The sequence below is a fragment of the Hermetia illucens genome, chromosome 6 (genome assembly GCF_905115235.1).
Source record: "Hermetia illucens chromosome 6, iHerIll2.2.curated.20191125, whole genome shotgun sequence".
NCBI classification, from domain to species: domain Eukaryota; kingdom Metazoa; phylum Arthropoda; class Insecta; order Diptera; family Stratiomyidae; genus Hermetia; species Hermetia illucens.
This window is the reverse complement of record NC_051854.1, coordinates 29,117,890-29,140,168: the sequence shown is the minus strand read 5'-3', so window position 1 is coordinate 29,140,168 and position 22,279 is coordinate 29,117,890. Positions and strand designations below refer to the sequence as shown.

At 40.4% G+C, this 22,279-nt stretch overlaps 1 protein-coding gene across 3 annotated transcripts; it reads right to left on the bottom strand.

The window, feature by feature from the left end:
* Positions 1-2,834: 2,834 nt before the first annotated feature.
* On the bottom strand, positions 2,835-13,900 carry LOC119658900 (inosine-5'-monophosphate dehydrogenase-like). 3 transcript variants are annotated; one of them, XM_038066703.1, is made up of 6 exons: positions 13,560-13,900; positions 9,140-9,246; positions 8,896-9,046; positions 4,084-4,741; positions 3,488-4,028; positions 2,835-3,426 (listed from the first exon to the last, which is right to left on the bottom strand). In XM_038066703.1, exons 2-6 carry the CDS (start codon positions 9,223-9,225, stop codon positions 3,321-3,323), a joined length of 1,542 nt encoding a protein of 513 aa, XP_037922631.1. In that variant the 5' UTR covers positions 9,226-9,246; positions 13,560-13,900; the 3' UTR covers positions 2,835-3,320. The 3 variants fall into 3 exon arrangements, with proteins under 3 accessions (XP_037922631.1, XP_037922633.1, XP_037922632.1); XM_038066705.1 differs by lacking the exon at positions 13,560-13,900 and adding an exon at positions 9,490-9,513; XM_038066704.1 differs by lacking the exon at positions 13,560-13,900 and adding an exon at positions 9,348-9,375.
* Positions 13,901-22,279: the final 8,379 nt, after the last annotated feature.

Here is a 22,279-nt window from a genome sequence, read left to right as displayed (position 1 = left end):
ACTTGGATTATGCGCGAGAGAAGGCAGCAAATGCCAGCTCATCCCTTGCAAGGATGATGCCTAACGTGGGAGGGCCGAAGTATAGTCGCAGGCTACTCATCGCGGGAGTGGTGAGGTCGATCCTGCTATACGCGGCCCCTGTCTGGGCGGGAGCGTTGAACCACGCTGTCAACCGGAGGAAGATATGTTCGGCATACCGGCCAATTGCGCTAAGGGTGTGCAGCGCATTTAGGACGGCGTCGACGGAGGCAGTGTGTGTTATCGCAAGAATGATCCCTATAGATCTTCTAGCGAGCGAGGCACACTGGCTCTACGAAAAACGGAGGGCAAATCCAGCCGAGGTGAATGCGGATTTCCGAAAAGCCATCAGGAGAGAGTTGTGTGGCAAGTGGCAACAACGATGGGATAACTCCGACAAGGGCAGGTGGACCCATACATTGATCCCGTGTATCGAGAAATGGGTCAACCGAAAGCAAGGAGAATTGAATTACCACCTGACACAGTTCCTTACGGGACACGGTGGCTATAGGAAGTACTTGCATCGCTTCGAGTTGGACGAGTCTCCCAACTGTCCTGAATGCGGTGCTACACTCGAGGACCCGGAGCACGTTATGTTCCATTGTCCCAGATTTCTGCAGCAGAAAAGGAGGTTGAACAGCATCTTAGGGGCGGACATCGAGCCCTCCAACCTGGTGGAAGAGATGTTGAAGTCGGAGGAAAACTGGATGGCGGTAAATGAAGCAGTAGCCGTGGTGCAGACAAAACTCCTGGAGTTGGATCGAGCTCGGAAGGCGGCGCGACGGAGACGTGACATGGACGAGCTGGTATAGCGAACCAGAGCCTCCCCCGCGAAGTAATACTTCACGGTGGTCCCGCGAGGAGGGGCGGGAGAGTGGGGGTGGTTTTAGTGGGTGTGAATCCCACACACTGCTGCAACCTGGCGCAGCAGCGTCTTTCTAAGATTTCCACCTCCATCCATAAAAAAAAAAAAAAAGCAGGCCTGTAACCGTTAGGAACTTTAGTATGTTCCCCACTTTCAGATGTTTCAGCTTTGCATCTGGTATTAAGAGTTCTCCCAGATGTCTCGACCTACTTTCCACAAGTGCTGGACACTGTCCCAGGACGTGCATAGAGGTTTCGTCCTCCTCCTCACAAAACCTGCGGGCAGTGTCCGTAGATATCCCTAGCTTCCCTAGGTGATAGTTTAGCCGACAATGACCACTGAGACTTCCCACTATGATTGAGAGGTTCTTTTTGGTGAGGTTTAAGCAATCCTTTGTACGCATGGGTTCGTATCCCCCAATAAGCACACTGGACTGCTCCATCCCTGGTAGGCCCGCCCAATATAGTTCCCTCAACCGTTTCTCTTCGTTTCTTAGATTCATAGCCATGAAACCGTTTCCGATTCCACAGAAGGGTTCTGGCCCGTGTAAAGGCATCACTGCTCCCTTCTTGGCTAGTTCGTCCGCTGCCTCGTTGCTTTCCAACCCAGCATGGCCTGGAACCCAAAGTATCCAGACCTTGTTGGACGAGCCGAGTGTATTCAGTCTCTCAAGGCATTCCCATACCAGTTTAGAGTTCACCTGGTTGGACCTAAGTGCCTTGATCGCTGCTTGGCTATCGGTGAGAATAGCTATGTTCTGCCCCCTGTAGTTCCTTTGCAGATTAAAGGAGGCACATTTGTCTATGGCGTAAATTTCCGCCTGGAATATGCTAGTGTACCTGTCCATTGGCTCAAAGTACATTTTCCTTGGACCAATGACACCGACACCCGCTCCCTCTGCTGTGAGGGATCCGTCAATGAACCAAGTAATCAGTTGCTGGTTTAAGCCGTGTGACAACCATACACGCACTATTTATAGACCGGCGAAAATATTTGCTTGTGCTAAATTAATTCATTGTGCGAATCATTAGGTGTGCTAGATCATGAACTGTGTCATTGTTTTTAGGACCCACGATTGCTGGAGAATTAATTGTTGGAGAAAAACCAAAAGTTGATGGGAGCAAAACCATCTTCTGAAAATGACCATGATTGAGTGCATTACATACTAATACTTTCAATTGATAGTGCGCTTGGCAAATTATTAAGTATCCTGTGCAGATTTTTGAATTCTAACTTGACTTGAGTTTTTGATTTCAAATTCTTTCTTCCAGGAATTCTCTTCTGCCCACATGTATTCCACGATATTTTACTTTCTTAGATTAAGGAATGCATATGCCGTAAAGCAAAGGTGACGTGACAGCACTTTATGGGGCTTTGATTTTTCAGTGGGTAAATCATATTGTTAACCCTTCTAAGCATCACTTCTTGCCCAGTCACCGTCAACATTCGAATTGATGACACGCGCAGGATAACCCTATTGAGCTTCTTCATCACTGTTCAAAGGGAGCTTCTACTCAATTCTTTTTCGGAGTATTTGATCTAAAATTCGTGTCTATTTTCTTCTAAATTCCCCTTTTCTGTTTGAAAACTTTGGGAGGATCGGAGATTGACACGCAGGGTAGCTGATGTTAACACATGAGGGAAGAAATGTACAACCTTACCGAGTTCACGGTTTAATTACGAGGACACATTTGTCTGTAAGTATGATAAGCCAGTCAGCCGGCCTTATAGTCAGTTTGGTGAATCAGCAAGAATTGATCGGAAGTTTGACAATGTCCGCTACCTTGCCATTGGGCCAGAGATGATGAATTTTGTTCAAAGCAGTGTTCTGCAGATGCTGGTTTCTTCTTATATTTTTCGATAAGGCCAGGTACTTTACTACGATCAGTTGGCCAGTAGATTAGATGGTCTACAAACTGCTCCGTGAACACACAACTATTAACACCAACAATGAAAAAAACGTTAACACAATTTATTTATAATTATCATTCTAGAATCACAATAAAAGAGTATAACAATATCTAAGAAGTAAAAATGACAATACAATTTTGTAAAGCAAAAAAAGATTCATTTAGTTTTGATTATTTTATACCATTTTTCATCTTCTAATCTTTAACTTTTTTTAATATATTCTCATTTTGACATTGTTATAGTTATTTCTTATTTTTATATTGAGGTATTTAGTTCTCATCATGTAAAGTGGATTGCACTATGTGATTCTGAATCAATCGAACGTATCTAGGTCCCCCGATAGCAAATACATATCGGTAGTAGGAATCGTAGGAACCTAGCTGAGAAAAACTATTCGCCAGACATTCCCGGGGGCAATGATTCTATTATCACAGTTGATGCACGCTTTATTGATATGCCCCTTCAACCGCTTCCACCCCGACTTGCAGACCCTCTACTCCGGCATCCACAAAACAAATCCCGAATATTAGAACAGATGCTTCTCATATGAGAATAACCCGTGGACGTTTCCTTCAATTTGAGCTGATTGTGTACGCCTAACGAAACGCAGTTCCCCAGTATATATCATTTTCCTGAAATTAAAATAGCCAATAAATTTAATTAAAATAACCACCAGATATTTGGTGTTCTTACTTTAGCTCCTCTATACTTCTCGCTCCGATATCCTGGCAGCTGTGTTGCGCTCCACATTTAATGTATGGTAGGAATCGTAAGGCTGATCCCTTATCAACAATGGTACCACTAACACCCTGAGCAACATGCAATTTATCAACATCCGTATGATAATATCGGCTCATGGCCGATCCTTTGGCATCTTTACGTTGCATCGCTTCCAAGCTGCCCATACCACGATATTTCTTTAGACGAATACCGTCCGAAAAGAAATATTCGCCGGGCGATTCAGACGTTCCCGCGAGTAGTGAACCCATCATCACTGTTGATGCGCCAATGGCCAGAGCTTTAATGATATGCCCCACCGATTGGATACCACCATCAGCGATAACAGGAACGCCGAATTGTCGAGCATAATTGCTAACTTGGTAGACGGCCGTGGCCTGAGGACATCCGCATGCCATAACTTCTTGAGTGATACATATCGACCCGCTTCCCATACCAACTCGCAGACCATCTGCTCCAGCGTCGATGAGGTTTTTCGCTTGAGCTCGTGTCACAACTGCAAAATGATATAAGGTCAGGAAATATAGATAGAGCTCCAATAAGAAACTTACCGTTGCCACCAATAACCTGCAGTACGGGATAAGTTTTTTTTATATACTTGATCATGTTGATCTGATATATGGAGTTTCCCTGCGACGAATCTAGGACTATTACATCGACTCCATTTTCTACAAGGAGTGCAATACGCTCTTTATCTTCTTCTCGGGTTCCCACGGCTGCACCAACGAGTAATTGCTTGTTGCTATCTTTTGAAGCATTTGGATAGATTCGAGCCTTTTTCAAATCTGTTCGGGCGATCAATGCAACCAGTTCTCCTGCATCATTCACAATTGGCAGTTTTCCCTTCCTGCTTTTCTCAAGAATCTCATTCGCTTCTTGTAGTGTCACACCATTCGGTGCTGTGATCAGTTCATCGACTTTCGTCATGATTTCACCCAATTTCAATTGTGGTTGGTTCTCGCGAAAGTCGATATCACGTGAGCTTACAAGGCCTAAAAGACTACCCCCAAGTTTTCCATTCGCTGTAATTGGATAGCCAGTAAAACCGTTTTTACTCTTTGCGATCAAAACATCGGCTATTGTGTTATCGGGTGAAAGAACGGCGGGATCGCGTATGAAACCATGTTTGTAATTCTTTACTTTATGAACTTCATTGGCTTGATATTCGGGGGTGCAATTATGATGTATGATACCAATGCCACCGCAAAGCTAAAATGAGAGAAAGAAAGAAACGAAAAATTTAGTGGAATTCGTTAACAATTTTTTTATTTAAATGTTCAGAGGAACCAAACTGAATTTTCGATCCTTAGTTTTCGTATTGGTTTAAGTATTCCAAATATTTCGAACTGGACCTTACCACAAAGAAGGTACGATGACGTCGACTACAGAGAAGACAATCAATCAGTGAAGCCAAATATCAACAAGCTGGAATACCAGAAAGTGGGTGCTCCAGGTATAAAGCTTTTGTGTTCATTTTATGTGCACGTTTAGTTATAAATTCAAAATATTTCTTTAAATTTCTTTTTTGAAAATTGCGGGGTCCTAAGTCCAGTCTGGCATCAAGTTGATGCGGACTTAGTATGTCAATAGTATTGCGCTCAATATAATTCGTAGTCATGTTGTGTTCTGCGAATTCGGTTACGCTGCTCCCTGGGTAGAGGTGAGGCAGCATCTGACGATTTGCCCCTGGTAAGAAACCGTAAAGGCGTCATCGCCTAATATTCCTTTATATATTTCTAAACTTTCAGATATATGTACATATGAAATATATTATGCTCATTGTAAGCAAAGATTGTCTACTACTGCATACTGATGTGTGCATATCGGACCCTTGCGACAAAAGTGACGTAACCCAATTTTTTTTTCTTTAGAAATCGCGAAAAAAAACTTTTGCTGCTAAAGAAGTGAATTTGCTTTTCGTTCGAAGACATATGTTTGCTTTTCATTCCTTGAAATGAAGACCATGCGCCTTTTGATATACTTCAACCTGTTCATAATGTAAATATTAAGATTTTTACAGTTGTTTTTTTGGAGATAATTCGCAAATATTATTTTGAACTAACCGAAGGGTTGTGTTATCTCGCGATAACTATTTGTATTGCAATTCAGGTTTAGAAGGGGGGGGGGGGTCATATACTAATGGCAGTTTGTTAGGCCTAGAATGGCGAGTTTTGTATTATTTCAAAACCCACAACTAGAAACAGCTTTATTAACAAAAGAAGGTCATCACAATAGCGCAAGAGGTATAAATAAGTTGATAGCACTCAATGAAACTGAATTTTAGAATTTCCTTGAATTTATCAAACAAGCCCCAAACTTCACTTAAAATAGGAGAACAAAGAAAAAGTGGTGACGGGCTGAATATAACTGAGAAATACTTAGACGTTTTACAAAGAGGATGAGGGAAACCTAATTATCAACTTTAAATGTGTGTTTTTTCTGTAGTCCATTCCTCCCAAAAAAATATCGGTTTTCTTCTTAGATTTCGAATTTCACGAACATGTTACCTCGATAGATGCACTTGATATTTTGCGCCATTACATATGCCTCTTACAATAACTATTATAATAGTTTCTCCGTGAACCACCCACTGAATAAAGCATACCAAAAACATGTCTTGTTGTCCCTACCAAAAGCTTTCTCGAAGTCGATAAGAAGTAGGTAAAGCGGGAATCTGAACTCAGTACACTGTTTCAGAATGAGCCGCAAAATGTTCATGCTTGCAGTGCAGGAAACTCTAGAACAAAACACAGCGTGCTCTCTATCGACTAAACTCCCGAATTTTTCTTATTTGATGCACTTTATTTGCGACGGCAGGAAACACACGAATACCTTTTAAAAATATCGCACTCAATACAGGTTCCTTTTTCGAAACCGTAACAATGAACCCTTCTTCTCTTCTCTGGGAATCTTGAATTTCCAGAATTTATGTATTGGAAAAAAGTATTAGCTTTGCGGAAAATGCAGTTCCGCAGCTTAGGAGCTTTCTCCCGCTTGAGTGCATTGGTGGATTTGATCCACAAGAAGATGTTATACGGTTGAGAACCGTACCGCTTCCACCTCTTCAGTTGCTGGTCATCGTCGATGAGAAGCCTAGGGCAAAACAAATATATATAATTACCCTCTGATATATAAATATTCGATCCAGACGCAATTTGCTCATACAAACAATTATTTTACTTCAATTGATTTTGCTTAGAGAGTCAACTAAATTCAAATCAAAGCAGAAGATTTTCGTTTGACAAACTTAATTCAAGTTTTAATTAAGACTACATTTTTTGAAAATAATTTTACATAAATACCTAGAAACGTGTTACAAACGATGAAACTGGATATATACTTATTTCTCTAAAATAACAATAGGAATGCCAGCAGATGAGTGAAGAATAAAGTTGCCCGCCCAACATAAAGCACATGAACTTTGCGGATGTTACCGAAGAACATCCTCTTCTGAACGGAGGATTCCTGGTGTGGATCGGGTGCAGAATTTATGGTACAAAAGTGCATCAGTATACACGGTCGGCTGGTATATAGCATAAATCAGGCCATTAGTCGGCCCGAAAAATATTCGCCCTTCATCACTGCAGAGATTATTTACCTTATTCCTAAAAAGTACACGGTGTAAGACTCCGCAGATACAATACCGATAATATGCTTACCAAACATCTACAAAATCATAATGGCCATTATTAGTGGAAGGGTAATGCGGACCGCGAGACCAACAACATTCAGTTCAGGAACAGAAGGAATACACAGTTGGACAATGTGGTTACATATAACAAGTCATTATCGAGTCAATAGTTGTAGGGCAGGTAACTAGAGACCAAAGAGATATCTTTAGTTGCTATATCGATTATGCAAAGGCTTTCGACAATATTCCTGGCTGATGGATGTTCTAAACCTGTATCGCATTAATCCGAAATTAATAAATTTTCTGGCGATATTCGTGGAAGAGTGGGATACCACTCTCACCTCAGAGACCATCCGTATACGGAGAGGCATTTTCCAAGGGGATCCATTGAGTCCTATTTGGTTTAGTAAGGCACTGAACCCTCTGTCATGGCTTTTTAATGATGCCAGGGGGGGCATGATTTTGCAATTAAATGTAGCCTACGTGCTAAGTGCGACCTGACACACTTGATGTATTTAAATGCCATCAAGTTGTATGCTGGTACTGACAATCAGTTTAGAAGTCCGTTGCGAGTAGTAGGCATGTTCAGACAAGTATAGAGCCGCATGTCGGACATAGCATTGACGACCTCCACATACCTAGAAATTCTACTCGAGTTGATTTGAAGGTTGCTCTGCTGTCCGAATTCCTGCGGCAAGTGAGGCTGGTACGAAAATAGCATCTCTCGGGGAAGGATAAAATAAATGCACTGAATGTATTCGCTATCCCTTTACTAGCGTATGCATTCGGAGTATAGCTGTATATGAAGACAGAGTGAAAAGCGTTTGACCAAATTCCAAATGTATCACCCAGCTTCTATCTGTCGGTGGATGAACCTGTCTCGTGACATCGGAGGCAGCGGCTTCATTGTCGCTGCAACACAACATCACCGCCACATGGACTCACTACGCCCTTATTTTCACATCAAGGAACAAGCGAGCTGTTTGTAAGTCAAGTGCGGTTTGATTCCACTTACCTTGGAGGATCAATTTTTTAATCATCTAAGTAGGGTGAAATCAGACCAGGGGCGAGTCATGATTGGAATTCGAAAGCGTCAAATACAGCAGCCATTTGTAGATCTCCATTTATCGAACAGATATAATAATTGTGTTCTGGGCAGCCCTTTGCTGAGACAGATGCATTTACGTGTGCCATTCAGGAAGGCGTGGTCGCGTTCGGAATTAGAGACTTTGAACCATCTCAATTTTTGGTGCACTGTTATAGTGCATGATCAGGGAAACATATCCGATTTTCCTATATGAGCCGCAGGCAGTGCTCCACAGTTCGACTTATGGCATGTATTTGAACCAGCAATGTTTAACTTATCGTCATATACTAAACAACAAGCATGACATGCTGTTAGTTGGCAAGACGGGTCGCTCCACGTATATTATTGATATATATACTATCCTCCATATATATTTTTAGGTAGGGAGGATCGCCCGAGCCTAAATGCTTGGCACTTAATGCTAGTATTAGATAACATCCGTGTAACATTGTGACAATACGGAAGTGATAATACCAAGCCAAGAATTTGGAAAAGAAGAACTAAACGAAGGGTCACTTCCACTAAAAATAGCAAAAACCAAAGAATTAGGTAAATTAAAAATGAAGAAAAGAGACCAGACACCAATAACTTAATCTCATCCATAAAAATCATAATCGCGACCAAGGATAATTCATATCTACTTACCGCCATCGCAATAGCCATGTCTGCTTCTGTAACTGTATCCATGGGCGATGAAACCAATGGAGCTTTCAGTGTGATATTCTTGGTCAATGGTGCAGACAAGTCCACCGAGTCGGCTGGAAAATCTACAAATCCAGGCAGAATGAGGAAGTCACTGAAAAGTAAGCAGACAAACAATCATAGATAAAATGATTATTTCCTTGTAAACATTTGTGAGAATGGAATAAAATCATCAGAAACTACTCACTTGTATGTAAGCCCCTCGCTGGATGAGAATAGTTGCTCGCACGATAGGCCATCATTCAGACCTGATTTTTCCAAATGATTTTCCATTCTTTCCGCTGATTTTAATTTCTAAAAGCCAACATAAATCACAATTATAGGGGGAAACCAGCCAATTTACACAAAAAAAGTGCTAATAAAAAGAAGCCTCTAATTCTAAACAATCGCCGGACTTAGGGTAAATATCCAACTATCCCGATTGAAGTAATAACACGTCGAAAGGAACTTGTTCAGCACAAAATGTTTCACGGTGATTGTTACGTTGAATTATGTAAACGAAGACGGCCAACTAACAAATTAACATGAGCAATTTACCAACGTTTGATCAAATTTCAATAAAATTATGAAGTATAGCTCCTCGATGACAATAACTAAAACAGTTGACTGTTGGACTATCAATAAAATTTCTAATCTACATAAAACTGTCATGTGTTGTTTTTAGACCTGGCGTCAGTTAAGGATTTGCAAAAGCTAGATCAATATTCAGAACAAATAAGTGTTATATAATCCATCTACCATAAAACTATCAGTATTTACTTAAACCCTATCTAATTATTCTCAGGTATTAGTTCCCTGAGAATAGTTAATATAAATAAATAATAAAAAGGTTATCCTTTCATCAACAATTTTAGCGCAGTGGTAACCAAAAAGGTAATGAATTAGTATAGCTTGAAACAATACCACCTTCAAACTCTGTAAGTTGGATAGTTAAAAAAAAGAAGGAAAGCATTAATAAATCATAGATGTCCAAAAATAATCAAATAAAAGTAAAGTAATTTCAAGGCAATTTTTTTACAGGCATAGATCTTAATACATAGAGTAGAAACGTTTATTCTTAGGGATCTGCTATACAATCAGTCTGGCATTTATATAGTTTCGACGTCTGTCCATCAAGATTGGTTAATATGACAGATTTTAATTGAAAGTTTAAAAAAATTTCGTCAGTTCCTGGGTAATTGTGTTTGTGCAGCAGCCTACAGCAATTAAACATTCAGTCTACACAGGATGGATTTCTGGAAAGGCTAATAGCTCGAAAGAGCTTGACACCAAGGCAAGCTAGAAGCAAAGTGAATGAATTTAATGGCAATAATGAAACGTCTAAAGCATCTACATCTTCGTCTGGCAAGGCTACTATAAAACAAACTGTGATCGATCACTATGTCACCATCATTAAAAGGCCTTGCAGTCCAGATTCGTCGAAAATAACCAGCAATGCTAAGAAAGTTTCGAAACTCACGGTGGATGATAGTACATTCAGTGAAAGTCAATTTCAACTTTTGACACCAGAAGCGGATAAAAAACCAAAAATAATCCCAAAAGCTAAGCCCCCTCCGATTTACCTTCATGCGAAAAGCAGAAAAAATTTGGTGCACAAATTACAAGCAACACTCGGGAAAAACAATTTTCACATTGTTCCTATCAAAAAAGGATAGATCAACGAGACGAAAATACAAAACTATTCTATTCGCTACGAAAGAACGACAATGCTACATATACTAGCTTAAGAGTAGCAAAGGCCTGTGCGTTGTGATCAAGGGCATTGAACCGAAAGTTGATCTTAATGACATAAAAGAGAAACTTACTAAAATAGGATATGCAGTAAAATCAGTTGGCGGGACCTCCTACTCGCCGATGTTCTGCTTCAGTAGCTCATCAAAGTACTCAACCCATCGCTCCAATATTCCCATTCTGACGGAAATAAGATTTCCCTTTTTGTCTCGTCAGGATAAGCATCGGGGTGTATAAGGCTTCATCCTACTGACTTGTTGGTAAAACTTCCGCACCTGGTGCGGTTGCTCCCTGTACTTTTCTAGTTCACAGACTTGTTGGTTCTCACAAGCTTCCTTTTTCCGTCTGTGTAGTCGCTTCTCCGCTCGACGGATAAATCTCTGCGTCTCTGCTTTCTGCGCAAACCAGGTACTTCCAACAACCATTTCGTGTGACACTGCTAACTGAATAATCCGCAGTCCGTTATCATTTGTATTTTGGTGTAAGCTATGGGAGCCAACATATCGCCTGAATACGGGCCCCTTCCCTACTTGGCTGTTAAAATCCCCAAGTATGATTTTGATATCCAACTCGGGACAGGCTTCGAGGGTTCGTTCTACTGCCTCGTAGAGGGTATCCTTCTCCGACTCTGCAGTCTTCTCTGTAGGGGCGTGAACGTTAATGAGGCTTATATTTTTAAACTTGCCTCGCAAGTGCAGAGTGCATAGCCGTTCGCTTATGTTTTCAAAGCCGATAACAGTAGGTTTCATTTTTTGGCTGACTAAGAAACCTACTCCGAGCACATGGCTTACTGGATGGCCGCTATAATATATGGTGTAGCGACTCTTCTCCAGGAAACTGGTCCCTGTCCAACGCATCTCCTGCAATGCTATTACATCAGCCCTATATTGGCACAAGGTATCGGCTAACTGCTCAGCAGCTTCTTCTCTGTACAGGGAGCACACGTTCCATGAGAAAATGCACAAATCGTTATTCCTTTGTCTTTGCCGGGTTCATCGTTGTGTAATCCGTCCAGTCCGAGGTTCCTCTGTTGTGGCTTCGTAACAAGTTGTTTTCCATGTAAGGTTGTCAGCCCCACCCAACCCCCAACCTGGAGGACCAGTCGATAGAATTTGTCCCGTTTTTAAGCGCGGGAGACTCGCATTCACCCTTCTCCTTGTGCAGCTTTTCTTAAGAAAGAGATCCCGGCGGTCACCACGCGGAGGTGGAGATAGGGTTTGGTAGTAGAGCTGTTGGGGTTGGTTCAGCAGGCGTTTCCCAGGTTTTATGCTCCATCGTGGGTACCAATCCACGTTTTCCCCTGACCTATACTACCCTTTGACCACCAACCATCACCCTTATAGGGAATTTAATCAAGACATTGATTGCAGCATTAGAATTAATAATGCTTCAAGTCTAGTGTATTTTAAAACGAGGCGAATTCGCCCTGAATATAATTGGCACTCATATCGTGATTTGAAATATATGTACATATGCATATATAGGAGCAGACCACGATGCTTCCAGGGCAGAGACTTGTTCTACAAGTGGAGGCGGAACATTATAATCCTCATTTGATTATTTAATTATTTATTATAATTACTTCTTAGAAATACTCTTTCACTGCTTCTTAATTCAAAATCTTGAAATTCAACAGTTAATCTACTTAAGGTCTCACATTGATGTCAACCGCAAGACGGCAACGAACCTTGTGGGAAACACCATAATTTATTTTCTCTCATTCATGGTTTTACATAGAGTCATAATGAGACGCCCAATATGACTAAAAGACAGAATCACCGCTCGGTATCTACATATATACGTATCTAACTGAATTACTTTGAGAAAAACAATGAATTTATTAATACAGATGCTGCATTCCAGACCCCCCCCCCCTTCCAAAGTTAAATTAGAATTATAGTCAACTTTTTAGTTTCCATCCGTAAATGAATAGAAGGCACATTAGACAAAAATCGCCAAATTATACCATACCGGAAAACCCGAGCAAAAAATTAGATAGAGTGGAAACACGATATTTCGTATCCCGATTCTTCGTATTTCCAGATAATTCATACAAATTTACCGGTCTCCAGAACTGATTTGCGCTATTTATCCGGATAATTGGTGATCCCAATAATTCGTACAAAACCCATAATGCCTTGACCATACGAATTAGTGGGATTCTGCTGCATAATGATCAATATTGGCGTTGTAAAATGGATTTTGGAAACATTCAGAAAATGGCGATAAAGCCAGTAGTTCCGCAGTATCTTTTGTGGTTATGGGAATGCCGTAAATTGAAAACAAATGCATATAATAAGAATAATTAAGGTTTAGGGACTTCTGCAAAAAGGGCGGTTATAATTGTGTTATTTTTACATATAGCTAAGTTTCGAAGTGGCGGAAAGTAATGTTAACAGACTTTACAACTTCTTGAAGGATCATCACAACTGATTGTTACACGTGTGTGTTGTAATATATTTTTATGTATGTTTCTGGTTCACTCATTAATTGGAGTCAGATTATTCTTCCGTTTTATTACTATCACCCTAAATGCTTTGCAAGTGGTAAGCACAAAAACGAATGCAAACATCCATGACGAACCGGGATTCGAACCCGGGGCAACGAGATCAAGGGGCTGAGGCTCAGGCAGCTCAACCACAGCGTCGTCAAGTATTCTCGGAATATCAACTCCCCGGGAAAAGTATTTTGCCATTTTTTCACTTGTCCCTCGTTCGATTTTTCGAACACTTTTGTTCCACTGCTTTGAACTTTAATGTGAAAACCAGACAACTTATACGGAAAATCCGACGTTATCGCCTTTCTTTCTAGAATTTCTTATACCAAACAATAACAGAAATATTTAAATATGATACAGCGTATTATCATTAACTTACACTCAAAATGATTTATTAATTGAGTCAAATAAGATAAAACTGTTCATAGAATTTCCACTGAAAACAAAGATTAACCTAACTAACAGTATTACACAACCCCACTGTGCGGGAACGACTATCAACTGAAACTAAGAGCCGCCTCCATGTGATTATAAATATAACACCACGTGCTTTTCCTCACCCCGCCCCCGCACCGCAACGGAATCAAAACGAGCGCGTATGATTTCAAATTAGTTGGGCTTTGAGCATGAGCAAGACGAACAAAAAGACGCCAGCAGACGATTAGTGGATATGTAAGTCTGACCCGCTGATTTCATCTCTATCTTATCAATAGAATTTGACTTGTGCTTTTTTGGGGACGATGATGAGCACAGATAGACTTGTCAGAACATTCACAAATCCGTGCTTTCAGTGCACTAGCCAGTGTTGTCGAAAGCAAAAAATAGTATGGTAAGGCCCCATAGTATCCTGTGTGCATTGGCTTCCGTTTTTTATTAATCAAAACACATCTTTCTCGCTGGCCTGAGTGTTCAATTTATCTTGAATATCTCTACCAGAGTAACAGCGATCGTTTTCTTCGCTTTTCCAAATTTGTGAATTGGCCAGCGTTTTATCGACTAGAAACGGTTGGTAAAGAGTGTACCGTTCTTATAATTAACACAACAGAAGTGTTTTGCAAAAGTATTGGTTCATGGATTTTTATAAGCCGATACAGGTCTCTCTTGTCATTCCGAGTGTTCAGTTTGTTGTCGAGATCTTTATAATGAGCTGCTCAAAACAGATACAAACCAGTTGGAATCCCAGAAGCTGGACGCTGCGAGTATAAAGCTTCTGTCTTCAATTTGTGCGAGAAACTTTTTCTTCAAACTCCAACTCCCTCATTCATATGAGCTCACTTTATATGATGATGATGTCATACAAGTCTTACAGTGTAATAAATTTACGTCCAAAAGTTTGACCTTGCATAGCTGTGTTAATAATAGTTAGATTGCCTTCAAACTTCAGAATTATGTCTAATACAGTGGAATCCCGATAATTCACACATCGACAATTCATATTTCCGACTAACTCATACAAATCTGCCGACCCCGAGAGTTAGTTTTCTTTATATTGCACTCCCGATAATTGGTAATTCTGATTTTTCGTACCAAATCGTTAGTCCTTTGACGATACGAATTAACGAGATTTTACTGTATTATCATTTATACTGATGCTAAATTTTGTACTTCTGGAATGAAATTAAGGGAGTTTTCAGATAAATTTCTATAATATAATAATATGGTATTATTAACTTTATTTGAGTAGATATCGTAATGGGATGTGAGGCCTAGATTTTCGTATAGATGGGTCACTATGAGTCACTGAGAACGAGACTTGTTTCACTTTTTGGTGCACACATTTTGAACCCTCACGACCCTATGTTTTACCAAGGACCAGGATTACGATCAGTTTCGAAAATAACTAATCGAACCCTTTCATCTGATATCCCACATGACTATATTTGGTGAAAAGAAAATTACAAATCCCTTTCGTATGTATGGGAAGCCCCTAAGACTCATAGACCACATCTTCTCGCCGAATTTCGTGAAAATTAGTTCAACCGTTTCCGAGTAAATCGGGTGTGACTGACAGACAGACATTGAATCGATTTTAATAAGGTTTTGTTTCACACAAAACTTTAAAAAACCGAAAAGATAGAAATATTGAGTTTCCGGGTTGCGTTATTCTCACTAATACGGATTATTGAGCCCAATTTTATCCACAACCAAGCGGTCGTGGTATCGCTCATAAATTGCATGGTTATATAGGGTTCGAGATCGTACATCCTCCTTTCCTCCTCCTCCCTTTCAAAATTTTACTCTTCTATCTTTTTTATTTTCGATTGACCCGTGATATTTGATGTTGATGTTGTCTTCGCATTTGGTGCTGACTTTGCGACCATGTATTTGGTCTTGCCTTCATTAATATGCAGCTCAAGATCTGACACCGTCTACTCGATCTAGATGAAGGCAATTTGTACATCTTGTATTGTTCTTCCCATAATTTCAATATCGTCCGTATAGGACAATAGTTGGCTGGACTTGAAGATGATAGTGTCTCTGGCATTTCCATCAGGCTCAGATGTTATTAATTGTAAAACGTCTGCTGCCGCTTTCATCTCTGCAAGAAGACTATAGACAGCAGGAGCAACTTCAGCGGCGAAGGGACACGGAATCTCTTTGTGCACCTTTCGGGTAAGGACGACGTAGGTAAGTGGTACTGGTGTGTCGATGTTGCCTAGATGGTTTTCTTCATCTTATCCCAGCAGGAAACGGATGCATTCTCCTCACTTCTTAGGAGAGCAAACATAGATCTATTGACGAGAATATTGCGCGTGTTTGTTTCCACCAAACTTCCCACAGAGGAATTTTGAAGCATCATTCGCTTAGTGATTTCATTAACATCCATTACCATTAATCCGAAATGAAACTTTAAGAAAGCTCTGCCTTTGGTTCCCGCTGGGATGTGGGAGACCATATACAGCTGTGCAATATCTATTGTTATAACAAATACTGCCACGTGCTCGCAACCACGTGGGCGCACACCAATGCACTGCATCATATACACCGCAATAACAGTAGCCATTATACGCGGAATTTGCCTCACGCAACTCCTGAGTGCAAGACTTTTTCGTCTCCATAAAATTTCTAAGAATCTGGTGGAAGTTGAATCTCCTGTGTATAGTCTTCTTGCATCTCTGCTTACCGCGAAAAGAAAATATGATCAGTTGCTGATTTGCCTGGAGTGAAGCTTCTTTGGTATGGACTGGTGATGTTCTGAGCATATGGGGCTATGCGGAGCCACAAGATTGCGGAGAATATCTTATAGATCGTATTCAGCAGTAGCCTCTATAATTGCTGTGTTGGAAGATATCTCCTTTTTCATATACGGGGTAGATAATACCTCTTTTCTACTCATCAAGAATTGATTCAAATACAGGCTCGGGCTTTTAAATTTAATGACTCTCTCATCAAGAAGGATATTGCTCTGTGCCTGTTCCACTTTTGATATTATTAGCGTTACAATTAATGCTGATGTTATCTCCAACAAAGTCTCTTCCAACGATCAACCAATATGCATTAGACATACAACTCTATTTGCCAACACCTAACTGCCTATGATTATAACGAACCCTAAATAGTTATTGTCGAACATTCAACAAATTAAGTATCCACTATTCTGCAGGCCTCTTTAAATTTTCTTTCAAGCAAAACTTAACGAAGGCCCTCCTGACATCTTAGTCTACTCAATCTAATCTACCCAATTTACCTCATTATTTATCATCGTTTCCTCAATGCCTGATGGTGGCAGCAGCCTTCAGTTGGCGGAACCTCCAACTCGCCGATATTCCGGTTTTTGAGCAATTCGTCCAAATACTCAACCTATCGCATCAATACGGCCATGCGGTCCGAAATCAGGTTATTCGCTTTGTCTCGACAGAGTGAGCATGGAGGTGTAAATGGCTTCAGCCTGCAGACTTGTTTGTAAAACTTGTGTGTTTGATGCGGTTACTGCTGGTACATTTTGAGTTCAAAGGCCTTGGTTCTGCCACACTTCCTTTTTCTGCGTGTGAAGCGTTTATGCTCAACGGGGTTCGTGATAAGACTCTATCTGTATACATGTTTTCTGAGATTATCACATTGCTTGGTATACAGCATTTTTCCATTCCGTTTCTAGCTTTCGATCGTTGTCAAACCAGTGTGCCAATCTTTTTTTGAGACTGCGGCCAAATTTATTTGTGACAGTACTAGAGATAACGATCTTCGGGTATTTGTGAAGTTGATTTGTCGATGTCGATCATATCCATCAGATCTTTTCGTTGCGGTTATTGCAGCATCAATTTCTCCTTTATAGGTGTTATGCAAGACTTCGTTGTGGATAATTTCAGTGTTTACTGTCACCTGATTTTCAGAAAGAATTCGAAATCGTGTTGATCTCAATAACACTATTATTCCTAACAAGTTTGGATTTCGATTCAAACACTCTACCCAGCACGCTCTGAGTAAGCATCCTCCACGATACTATGAGTACCCGACTAAACGTCAATAACAAACCTACGTAGCCTGTGCTCTTGACCTAGAAAAGGCCTTTGACTCGGTGTTGGTAAATGGACTCATCTATAAATTAATTGAAAATCAGCTTTCTAATCCGATCATAGTTTTTTCGAAGATAGATAGTTTTATTTCAACGTCGGAAATAACACTTCCGATCTCTTACCGGTGACATCTGGAGTGCCACAAGAATCCCCCTCTGGCCCAACCCTGTATAACATTTTCACCGCTTATGTCCCGTCCCTTGAAATCGGCATTGATCTGATTCAATTTGCCGATAACACATAAGTTTATTCTTCACACCTCCAGCCCAACAAGGCAGTTAAAGCGATAGCGATACCTCGTACTTAAGATAAAGATATTAAGACAATCCACTGGACTGTCTTACAAAAAGTGCGGCCGGGACGCCGAAGTATATCGGCGAGCAAATGACAGACTACTTAGACAATTCCTTCTCAATCTCATAGACAAATTTTTCGAAAGAACGGAAAATCATCCAAATCCTAACAAATCCCATTGACCAGATTTCTTCGGCCCTGGTAGGAATTGAATTTCATCCTTACAAATTCTCGCTCTTTGATACTCCTTGCTTGGTGTAAGTACATAGAGAATGAGCACAGGGCATGTAATGTGCTAAATGTAGGAAATAGTTTTTAAGTAATCATGTTAGGTTAAGTTAGATTAAGTTAGCGTAAGTAAGTTGTCTTAAACCTTCTTTCGCCTTCAGTGCAGGCGAAGTTTATTCTTAGTGAATACGATGAAATTGATAAGACTCACTAGGCTGACCCTGACCAATGTGCGAGGAGGATACCTTATCATGCGGCCTCTTTAACCTGGTCCTGGAGAAAGTGATTCGCGATGCAGACGTCAATGCAAGGGACACCATCCTCTTCAAGTCTACCCAACTACTGGCCTACGCTGACGATACTGACATTATGGAAAGAACAACCCAAGATCTATAGTCTACCTTCATCCAGGTCACATTAATGAAGGTAAGACTAAGCACATGGTGGCAACGTCGCGCCAAAGAACGAACAACATCGAATCGCACTGGTTAAACGAAAACAACAAAGATAGGAGACTACAACTTTGAGACAGTTGAAAATTTCTCCTGTCTAAGATCGAAAATCATAACAGTTATATCGATGAAATCCGCGTAAGGTTGTTGGCAGTCAACAGAGCCTATTTCAGCTGCGAGAGAAGAATCCTCCAAAGAATTTTTGGCACCCTACATGACGATGGACGAATTCGTAGTCGTACATAACGAGGAAATCTATGAGCGATACCACGACCGTCTAGTTGTGGACAAAATCTGGCTCAACAGGTTGCGGTGATTCACCCTGGAAAGTCTATAAGGGCAATATCTATGGTAGGAAAAGAAGACGAGGAAGATCCTGATTGATATAGAGCGAAGGGGTAGGTCAGGACGCCAGACAGCGAATGGACTTTGGCGCGAATTCGGGGTATCTGGAGTTCCTTACTAAGGCAGGCCTAGACCAAATACCGGTTGTTGCGCCGTTGATGACGAAGATGAAGTACGTTTCTTAAAAAAAAAAAAAGAAAAAATAACACACAAAAATTAAAATAAGTTGCAAAGAAGTTTTTGTTGGCTAAACAGATGTAATAGCCACCCATTTGCAACAAGTTAAGATCGTTTTTTGCTAATCGTAAATTTAAGAGAAATCATGTCTAGATGTAAGTCACTATGAGAAAATAAAGACCTGAAGTTTTATATTGGGACAGGGTAACGTTCACCAGATGCCCACGTTCCTCGAGAAAATACTCTAATTCTTTGTCCTTCTTTGACCGGGTCAGTCGTATTTTGAGGCCTAAATTTTTTTTTGAATAGGTTTTTAGAATGAGATTGGCTATGTCGGCTCCACACGGTTGACAAATTTCAACAAACCCTCGCAAATGCAAACTTGTGGATCGGCTTATTATTCCATTAAAGCTTTCAACCAAGATCGATTGACACGAAATTTGGGGATTTTATATGATGATATATTTGCCATAGTGGAAAAGGACAAGGTCGACAACACGTTAACAGAAATCAATAGGATACACCCGAAGATCCAATTCACAATAGAAAAGGAAGAACATGGATCTCTACCACTTTTTGGATCTACGAGTAACAAACAATAGCGGAAAACTCGAATTCGAGATATACAGGAAACCAACGGCAACCCAAAGAACGATACCAGCAACTTCGGCTCATACCGCAACACAAAAAATGGCTGCCTACAATTCAATGGTACACCGTCTCTGCACATACCCCCTAAACAAGGATGGCTTCCATAAAGAAAGAATGTTCTTACTTGATACAGCAATCAAGAATAGTTACACGGTCGAAATAATCGAAAAACTGATTAAGGGAAAGCAAGACCAGATATGGAAGAACCAACATTCAACATTCTTCAAACAAGAAAGCACTCTAGCTGATACAAAATGGGTGAGCATACCATTGTCCAAAGACTTTTATAGAATAAAATCCTTCCTAGGAAAGTACAATATTAAAGTGGTCGGATCCAGCAGAGACGCAACCCTTAAAAGACAATTAGGGAGCGAAAAGGACCCATTAACGGAAGGGAAAAAAAGTGGGATTTACAAAATCAGCTGCAATGATTGCGAGATGGTCTACATTGGCCAAACAAAACGCCTCATCACGACTAGGTTCCAAGAACACCTAAAGCACAGTAGATATACTATAGGCAGTACCCTTACAAAAATTACCCCACTTGCAAATGTGCTTGCAGAAGCTTATCTGTACACATCAAAGACGCTAAACAAGGAAAAGGCATAATCTTCGTCAAATCGTATTGGTAAGAGAGAGAACGGTGAGCTTTTGTTATTCTGGTACTACGGCGTGCTCACCCATATAGAAAAAAGTTGTTTCACGTATTCACTTATCCATAAGCAAAAACTTGCCAATCTCACCAATACATTGGCAAGTCCGGGCGGTATGTCAAACACAGCTGATCGGGTTTTCGGTACATCTCGCTCATGCTCAAGGGCAAAACAATTTGAAATCGTGTGTACTCGCACTGATTTCCCCCCTTGAGGGGCAAGGGGGAGTGAGGTAGCTGTCTAGTATCTAACTGTGACCTAAAGGAAGTAGAGAAGGGAGAAAGACGAGGAGCCAGCACGGTGCGTTCTTCGGTAGCGATGCATGCTATCGAGGAGGGTCATTCTGTGACGAGGCCAAATCTGGAGCTGGTACGACAAGTGAATAAGCCACACACCTTGGACGCATGGGAGAGCTTGGAAATATTGCGAAAGGATGCGGCAAAATTGATGAACACAGATGGAGGGAATTGTGCATCGAGGCTAATTAAAAAACTCGCTGACAAACATAGGGACCACACCACCCACTAACTATTGATAATTGATGGCCATCAACCCAAAATTTATAAGATCATCCCTACCTGCATGTGAACCTTTTTACGTTTTTCTCTTTACCTTTTAGAATGTATACCCACATACGGATCTTTAACTCTTAAACAACTTTTTATAATCTGTTCCTACAGACCTTTAATTTGTGTTATTTAAAATCAGGAAATACTTCCCATGATTTAGTAGTTTAAGTACTGAGGAAGAGGGTAAGTAGCTCTCGAAATACGTATTTACTAACTATTAAAATATATTATAGTTAGAGAAAGCTACCTAGTTTTATTTTTATGCATTCTTTCGATGATAAAACGACATATTCGAACATGAATAACTTGAAAACTACTATTTGTACGAAGAATTTTCACTAAACATTTTTTGCTTAGAAACTACCATTTAATCGATTTCTGTGGTTTTCTAAAAGAATGTCCACTCCTGGAGGTTTCTTTGTTATTTCATCCTTTACTCCCACCTCAAATATCATGTCAATCAGTCTTGACTGGAAGAAATCAGAGGTCACACTCGATTTTCGGTTTTAACGACTGGATTATGTGTAGGTTTGCAAGCGCTTCCCACCGGTTTTTCAGATAAATGAAAGGCAATTTTCTTATCTACTCAGGAAACGCTAACGTAACGTAACCGTGTAGATGGCAATGTTTGGTCTGCCAAATGTTTGTGGAGGGTTTGGAATTTGCTGCAAGCTTCAGACATGATATGTACATTTTGTGCTGACCACATTGCCTCCTAGTGTACCGTTACGGTCTTGAATGAAGTGCTCTAACACACTTCAAGGCCCTGATCCAACATGGATTGTTGCGCCAACGATTATTATTATTTGTGTTTATAATCTGCTGATATTGAAAGTTAGATAGTTTTAATAAACAAAAAAAAGTATTAATTAAGCTCTTTCATTTGATATCGCGCAGTTCTACCCTCTGAATGGTTAAGTACTTCGCCATTATTTTGATTTAGTTGTTTTAGTATGAGGGGTGCATTTAGGTGTAAATAACCTTGATGGGCTTTATTGCCTTGGTCGATATTGCCACTAGTTTCCCATAGATGTCGCAAAGTTGAGAACGCGGAGATGACTTTAACTTTCCTCATTTTCGAATACAATTCCCTTTTATTAATTCTTTACTAATTAATAAATTTTATTTTATGGTAATATAAATGCAAACTATTTGAAATTGAATTTGGATAGAGACAGATTTGAATTGATGCACTTCCTGTACGAGTAGCACGTCA